General features: G+C 33.9%; 1 protein-coding gene across 1 annotated transcript; it reads left to right on the top strand.

Annotated features, from left to right (window-relative positions):
* The first annotated feature begins 71 nt into the window (after positions 1–71).
* Positions 72–8,267, top strand: LOC140047352 (baculoviral IAP repeat-containing protein 1f-like). Its single transcript, XM_072092309.1, has 3 exons — positions 72–1,740; positions 2,067–4,872; positions 5,242–8,267. Exons 1-3 carry the CDS (start codon positions 1,017–1,019, stop codon positions 5,306–5,308), a joined length of 3,597 nt encoding a protein of 1,198 aa, XP_071948410.1. The 5' UTR covers positions 72–1,016; the 3' UTR covers positions 5,309–8,267.
* The last annotated feature ends 509 nt before the right edge of the window (positions 8,268–8,776 follow it).

Genomic DNA, 8,776 nt, shown 5'->3' with positions numbered 1-8,776 from the left:
TCCCAGGTATCTATTGGACCACGTTGGACACAAGTTTTGGTTGTTTTTTTTTTTAACGGGTTATTCGGGCATCTAAATTTGTTTGTTCGTGTTCTTTGCTGTTTGTTGTCTTTATGTCATTATTTTGCCAATATAAAAAAGAAAGTATATATTGATGATTTTTAAACATTCTTAATCCACACAGTATGCACCTTGAATTCGCTCCAGCCATTTAAAAATGTTATAACATATCCTTAATCTAGTTAGTCTCTTGCAAAAGCGTTCTTTGAAATATTTAAGTAGTCCTGGTATTTTGAGCTTTTACGGGATGGTAAGGCTCTTCTGTTAGGTGATTACTTCGATAACTTGTAATCTATCTAATTTTTATCAACGTCAGCATGTAATTTAGGGTTTTTAGAAAGGTGGTAGTAGACGCGAGGCAGGTAGAACGCACATCTAAACAAATTTAGACAAAGGGTTTGGAAAATATAATAGTAATTCTACAATTGTTGGCCGCCATAGTGACTACATTGGCAATTTTTGTTACTATATTTTTACTTAATTAATATAACAGTGTGGAGACCAGTCTTCAGGAGAGGCAGCTTAGCCACTAGAGGCTTTACAAATAAACAACTCACTCACTCATATTTGTATTTATTATAAAAAAGTTTGTGAATCAACAACAAATTGAGGCAGCTGTGTTTCTATATTAGCTGAAGTTTTACTTCGCGGACATTAACGGTTGCTACGTTTCTACATTAACAGTTGTAATAGGTGAATGATTGCTCAGTGTCGATATATTGATATTAAGAGATTATTTAGGTCAAGTTAGTATTTTGTAAAAGTTAGCTACTATGGCATGGGCTGTTGCCGTGATCAGACACGTACTGCAAGCTGATTTTTGCCGGTATGATAGCATAAGAGAATCGACTGAAATTACGCCACTGATAGTAATACTAGCTAATGTAAATAATCATTAACTAACACGTCTTCACTTATCAACAGATTCCTAAATTGGTCATCAGCTTTCAGAAACCATGGCAAGTAATCATCCGGTTTATAATGACGAATCTAACAACTATTACCGACTTTGTTATTTGCTATTTGAGGAAGGTACAAAGGCAATGAGAAAGTTTTTCCTTACCCATGTATCTGATATACCCCTAGAACCGTCCCAATTTCACGAATTTATGAAAAATAATAAACATAAATTGTGTGAAGAGATGTTAAAAAATGAACTGCTATTCCCAAAGGAAGGAGAAGCTGATATAGACGAACTTGATATCACTTTATTATGTAGTTTGATAAGGCGATTTTCCGTATCTGCTGAGGAATTAAACAAAGTTAATCGCCTCAAAAAGTTCAGAAATGATCGAGCACACAAGCCTAACTATCGTATTAGTCTAGATAACTTCAAGAATGAATGGATTCGTTTAGCAGAAATTCTGAAAGCATTAGGAGTTGACGAAAAGGTGATAGATGAGTATAAAACTAAGGATATTAGTGCTACAAACCAAGAGAGGATCTTTAAAGAAATCGAAAAGCTTGGGAAAGAACTGCTAGCTTCCCAAGAACAAGGAAATAATCCCACAGAAATGAAAGTTGAAGTAGGCATAGACCTATCTATTAGTACCGGTAAACAATCGCATACGACCAGAAAAACCAAAGCGAAGGGTTTACAAATACCCAAAGATAATGGAGAAGTTCAAAGTATGTCATTGGATCAAACTATGCCGAAGAAAATCCAAGTATTTCCCAGTGGTTAGTTTTCAATTATCATTCTTCATAAACCTAAATTCGTTTCAATAGGTCAATAAATATTGGAAGAAAACCCACAAATATAAATGTCCAGTACCTTAGATATTTAAAAAAAAATCATTATTTAGTTAATATACACACAAATACTTTATTCTTCTTATATTTTATGCAATAAATACTACATAAAAACTACAAATATTAATACTGCACATTGTTCTTTCATAATTAATCGTAAGGCAACTGATACTAGAGGTGGGTGCGGTTGGATCGCTCTTCGTTCAAAGTTGTTTCAAACTAATTACCTTTTGTTTTTCTCTTACACTACTCAGAATCAAACATCGTTGAAAATAAGGAAAACGACCTTCAACTTTGCATCAACGCTGTTAAACATCATTATCTTCAAACGAAGAATCCGATTAAAATACCATGGGATCATTCAAATATGTACAGAATGGACAAACTGTTTACAGACCAAACATTAGCGGTATATCTGCTCAGCAAACAACTTAAAATTCCTCTAAAGTCTTACCATGACATATTCAGGCAGAACACAGATGGAACTCCAATAACCAGGGTATTATGTTACGGTAGAGCCGGGATTGGCAAGTCAACGCTTATAAATAAAATGGCTTATGACTGGGCAAAAAAAAACAGTGACTCACCAATAAAACGTTTCAAGCTTGTAGTAGCTCTTAGCATGCAGAATGTATCTCCAGATGAAGATGTTGTTGAAGCTATATTTAAGCATGGTATTCTGACAGAAGACCATCGTATTCATGAAGATTTGCTGAATAAGTTTGTGAAAAAACAACCGGAAGAAGTAGCTGTGCTACTCGATGCATGTGATGAATACAAACCACAGAGTAATGACAGCCAAGAAAATGGAGGAATCTTGAAGCTACTAAAAAATGAACATCTGAGGACAAGTTTTGTGGTTGTAACTTCGCGGCCATGGAGAGTTGATAAGTTCAAGGAACATAGAGGTATCTACTTACATTGTGAATTACAGGGTTTTTCTAAAGAAAACGTAGAGTTGTATGTGGATAAAGTTTTTCAAGGAGACGCAGAAAAAGGACAAGCTCTGAAAAAGTACTTGTACGACAATGGCCTAATCAACGGTATTGCCACCTTACCAATGATGACTATGATCCTTTGCTGGTTATGGAAAGACAACGCATCAATGAAACCTCCAGAAACATTGAGTGAACTATATCAACAACTGTTAGAATACATGTTTATGAGTCACTTGGCCAAAAACAGCAGAAACGAACAACAACTGGATGTATATTTGAATAAAGTTATTGAAATTGTTGGCCGTGTTGGGTTAGACGGACTATTTAAAAACAGGACCCTCAAGTTCAGCGAAAGTGACTTTAATGCTCATTTAGAATGCGAAGGAACAACTAAAACGCAAGTTGTTACAATTGCATGCGAGATTGGATTATTGATGAGAGACATGTCGGGAAATGGACCATGCAAAAAAACAGAAGACAGAAATATGGCACTTGGTGACTGTTACTTCCCAACGAAACCGCTTACAGACAGAATGAAGCCAGAGGTCAGGTTTCTATTCTTCCACAAAACTGTGCAGGAAAAGTGTGCAGCAATGTTTGCTGCTCAATTGGCACTCCGTGAATATGAAGAATTTCACTTTCAATATCTAATTAAAATAGATACCTGCGAAGCTGCTCTTCAATTTGAGATGTTACTTTTGTTTTTGAGTGGTGAACATAAACAAGTTGCTAAATTGGTTTTAAATCGCTTATTGAAGATTTTCGAAAAGAGATTTGCAGGTAGAAGCGATGACTATGTATCAGGTAGACTATCCTTTGAAGAAAGTATGCGGTACCAAGAATATTTAGAATTAATTATTCGATGTTATCACGAAAGTAATTGTTGTGGTTCTCTCAATGATGTTATGGTTCCAATATTGAAACATAGACATATTCGATTGAGTAATTTTCCTACGACAACCGCGAACTCACTTGGCTATCTACTCAAACATAGTAAGTCCCGAGAAGAACCATCAAAGATTACAAACCTAGATATTCTTAAAATCGAATTGTTTAACATCCCCATGCATATCACAGCTATCTTGTGGGAAATGTTTCCAAATGATGAAGACAAATTTACCAAAAAGGTGCAAAAGTATTCACAAATGCCTTTTGATGAGATAACAGAGAAACTACGAAAGTATCAGAAAGAAAAAAAACCACCGAGAGTCCAGCTCAGTCACTTTCCCGCCTATCATCATTTATCTTTTATCGAGACGTTTTCAGTCAATAACAGAAACAAAGGTGACACAGACATCACACCTGTTGTACGTTCACTCCAGAATGTAAACATCGAAAAGATTACTATTCTTGGGTTTGATATAAGTTGCATGACTGGCGTTTTGACAAAAGCCTTACGAAAGTCAACGCTCACTGTAATTAACCTTTCAAGTGCCAACGTTGGACCTGAGATGTGCAGAACAGTTGCAAAGTCATTAGAGCAGACTCGCGATTTAAAGGAATTGATCCTCAAGAATAATCCCATTGACGATGGAATCGGGTATCTAGCGGAAAAGTTTAAGTACATAAAACAACTGACCAACTTGAATGTCAGTTACAGTCCTGTTACAGAAAAAGGAATGGTTACATTGTCAGAAAACTTAAACCAACTACAAATGATGGAGAAGCTTTCTATATATCAGGTATTTGACGCAGCTAGCAAATCATTTGCCCAAGGAATATATAAGATGAAATCATTAAAACTGATTATGCTTCCACTACAAAGACTATCTAGCGAAGGAGCATTTATAATTGTTCAACAGGCCAGCAAGTGTCGTCAGATGGTAGAGTTAAAGATCACAGACATGACCGACCATTGTGACATTGTTGTTAGTTATGTCGCAACAAATTTAGACAAAATGCCCGATCTAAAGACGTTAAGCCTGTATGGTAAAAGAGATGAAGGAAAAGTACGTATAGAAGAATGTACGATTAAAGATGAAACATGTGATGCAGTTGTGATGATGTTAAACAGAATCAAATCACTTGAACGTCTTAAACTTGTCAGTTTACGGATGACCAAGGAAGGCCTAGAGAAAGTGGCCACGGCCTGCGAAAATCATCGCAATCTTAAAACCTTCAGGTAGGTAAATGTTTATTAAATCTATATTATAAGAAAACAAACTTGTGTACGTTTGTCGTTACATACTTTTGCTATTGCATGGCTATACATGCCGGGTATCACAATAAACGGAATTGTATTGGGAAGTATTTCAACTACAACTTTGTAAGTTTAACACGGTGGTCCCTCCTACTCTCCTCTAAAGAGAACGTTTAGCTTTAAAAATATTCAAAAGCACTAATCCTTATGTAAGATGATGTATTATGCCATGTAAGGCCAACGGATATTTCTAAAACAAAATTCAGCAATTGACTTTTGAATTACTGTACTAAAATAGCTTGATGCCTTTAACTGCCTGAAAATACCAAGTGTTTTCCTTTTTACACTTAGATATTCTGGAGATTGTGTTCCACCTGATTTTAAGATTAAGAACTTCAAGAAGATCCAGCTCTACTAGGAAGAAAACAATATTTGTGGTCAAATTGAGGAAAGTCAAAACATTAAAAAATAGCTTAAAACTCAAAGAAATGTTTAAAGATATTGTTCACTCGAAAAAATGTTTTTTTACAATTTGTCTTTTGAATATGCCATTTATAAGTGACAGACTTTTTTTTTAAATTTTTTTTTCTACAAAAGTGATTAACTTTATTAAAACTGCAAAATTACCTATTCAAAGTCTGTTTTTATTAACATTCATTTTTCATTTTTTGGGGAGACAATACATCTTTAATGATAAACTAAGCATATTACCTAAAAAATGTACAGTACATTTTCGAAAACGATTCAAAACTACAGTACCCTTGAGACCGAAAGCAACAGGCAACCACTGACTAAATTAACTACAACAATGTTGTGGTAATAGTTCTTCATTATTATTCTCTGACTAACAAATGGTTATTATTGATATGATCTTTTTTCTGAAAATTGAAATGTCAGAAACACTTCCTAAATAGAGCTATCGTAGTGTAATTATGCTAGAAATAGTTCTATTAGACAACATGTGTACAAGGTTTATATTTATACAGTATATGATTAACATCTATTTTACTCATATAATAATTTTGAATATCTTTTATATATAAAGAATGTAGTTTATCAAAAACTTGCCTTTTATTGCTTAATACTATTTTGTATTTTATATATATTTTGGGTTGGAAGGTAACAGAGGTACCATAGTGTTTTTTATTTGTATTTGTATTTTCAATGCGTTGTAAGCCTGATAGAAGAATACATAAACATATAACATTATAATTATTTTATCTATATAAGACGTTTTACATTTTAAACTGTTAAAATCTTCATACTATTCAAATACTGTCTTATTTTTAAGTTTGTCAATAATACATTGCCGATCCTAATTATGATAATGTTTTTGTTTGCGTGATCAAAACAGTGTATATTATTTAAGAAATGTAAGAACACTCAATATTCATTTTGTTAGATTTAAATAGAAAATGTCATTTTTGTGTTACTTATAATGGAACAACATTATGGAATAACTTATATAAAATGAATTAAGTTGCTGCAAATCATTTATGTTATTTTAGATAAAAGAAATTGTAGGTAGAACAAGACCAACAGCCATAAGTCGCGTGCTAAAACGCATAGTGATACCGGACCGACAGACAGACCGACATACCGACAGACCGACCGACATAGTGAACTATAGAGTCGCGTCCACGCGACTAAAAACAATGGTTTAAATAATTAATACTTACTGTATGATAGGCCTACTAATGTTTCTTTTGCTTATGATTTTATATATGGTTAGTTAGGGATCTAATGAGACAAGTATTTTTACTTCTATTTGGATTCCTAAAAAGTAGTCTGTATAATGTATTTTTTAGGTGTTTAAATGTACGAATTTAGCTTTTTTTAAATGTTTGTGAGGACTTTCTTTTCACGCTGCTGCTCTAGCCCGCTACGTCACAAGAGATGACGAAATCAGATATAAAGCTGCAGCAAGTTTAGTACTGAGAGAGTGACATAAATGTGAAAATGGATCATCCACTATAATTTATAGGTCCAGCTGTTGCATCCACAAAACGTCTGGAAAAGAGTCTATGAGTGCTCACGGTTGAACGATTTTGGATTCTTGCCCTTTGATTGGTTGACGCCAATCAACAGATTGTGGAAGAATGTCCACTTGTGCCAACTTGAAGTAGTCACGTTGTCTCTAAAGAGTATTCAGTTGCATGCATAAAGTTCACCTGTACAAGATCAAGGTCATCACCCAATTGAAGTTGAACAAAATAAGGAAATATCGCTTTCAGATTTTTTTGTAGTTAATAGAAGAAAATAGAAATCAGCTGTAAATCACTTGTTTCAAATGCACGATCATCTGTAATGGATATAAATAACTAAGAGAAAAGAAACTTTTTATTATAACTCAAAAACCATTGTCTGACAGACAATTTAAGTATTTTTCGCTTTAAATTACATTTTTTCAGGTAAAATAACTATTATGTGACAATAAAATGACACATTCAAAAACAAATTTGAAATAAAAAATATTTTTCAGAGGGACAATATATCTTTAAAACTGTTTAATAAGCGAGCAGCGTTTTTTGTAAGAAATATTTCTTGTTTATATATATTTTATGGATTATAAATGTTGAATGAATGAAAAGAAAATTGTATTAGTTAAATAGCAATCATGGACGCGACTCTATAGTTCACTATGTCGGTCAGTCGGTCGGTCTGTCTGTCGGTTTGTCGGTCTGTCTGTCTGTCTGTCGGTCCGTTATCACTATGCGTTTTATCGCTTTCTGACCTTATCTTATCAGTTTAATCTAGCTAAGTCAATTTTTCACAGTATATTCCTTATGGCCAGGAATCGATGTGGTTATGTTTTCACGTTGCGCAATAAAAAATTACGCAGTCTACGCAAGATTTAACGAAATCACGTTTGTAATCATATCTTCACAACCATGAATCACAATTAAATAAAATTTGGTACTCATAAATTTCAGGGCATAAATCATCATATGGCAATACAATTACGTACGTAGCGCATGTAACGCATGCGTACGCGCGCTTAAAATTTTCAAAATTTATTTTCGATGAAATAAGAAGAATACGTTTCAGGCAATTTTAAGCGTTTACAAAATTGCCATGAGTGCGCAGATTTTTGCGCGCGCACTGTGTGTTAAATGTTATTGCGCACTCTTTTTGCCCGATTTCTGTTTTCTTGACTTACTTTTCAACTCGAAATTACGTTATATGAGCACGTCAAAAGTGACAGGCTACGCACGTGTAAATTAAAAAAATATAAATGTTTTTAAACATTTCAACATTTCTAAACATGTTCAGTAATTTCGGTCAGTTGGTAGGTTGGTTGGTCGGTCGGTAAACACTAATGAGCACGCGACTGCAGCCATCTATATGGCCTTGTTTATTTTAATTTTGGTTTGTTTGGGAATAAATGTTTTGTAATTACAATTGTTTGTTGTTTTTGTGTCATATACGTTATACGTTTGCAAACTGGCGACGCGGAAGTGTACGACATGCAAAGACGTGAAATGAAAAGTGTAATAATAATTATAATAATAGAATAGGCATATATAATATTTCCACATAAACTGTATTTAAAACAGGCTTTGTCTGGTTTGAGTATCTGTGTGAAAAAAGAGGCAATAGTGCTCCGGTTGAATGTTTTCTCTATTACTGCTTTCTGTGTCGAAGTAATTAACTACTATCAAAATAGTGTAAGGTTCAACATCAACTTTAACTTCAACAGTAGTTTTACAATTAAGTTTACATATATTACAAAATATGGAGATTTATACTTACTGTGTTGTATGCCTTGTTCGACAAAATGGGAGCAGTTATTCTGATTGGGCTCAAGGCTAACGCTCCTGTTATTACTCTATGTACCAAGAGGAGATACTGAAAAAAAAAACATACATAAGTATTACAAGTATAC

The sequence above is a fragment of the Antedon mediterranea genome, chromosome 4 (genome assembly GCF_964355755.1).
Source record: "Antedon mediterranea chromosome 4, ecAntMedi1.1, whole genome shotgun sequence".
NCBI classification, from domain to species: Eukaryota; Metazoa; Echinodermata; class Crinoidea; order Comatulida; family Antedonidae; genus Antedon; species Antedon mediterranea.
The sequence above is the reverse complement of the archived record's forward strand: the minus strand, read 5'-3'. Positions and strand labels throughout refer to the sequence as shown.

What these genes read in the sequence shown, in the direction of transcription:
- LOC140047352 (XM_072092309.1), top strand. Translation starts at nt 1,017, where the DNA reads ATGGCAAGTAATCATCCGGTTTATAATGACGAATCTAACAACTATTAC. An exon ending in AATCCAAGTATTTCCCAGTG is followed by an intron (nt 1,741 to 2,066) that starts GTTAGTTTTCAA and finishes TACACTACTCAG; the next exon opens with AATCAAACATCGTTGAAAAT. An exon ending in CGCAATCTTAAAACCTTCAG is followed by an intron (nt 4,873 to 5,241) that starts GTAGGTAAATGT and finishes TTTTACACTTAG; the next exon opens with ATATTCTGGAGATTGTGTTC.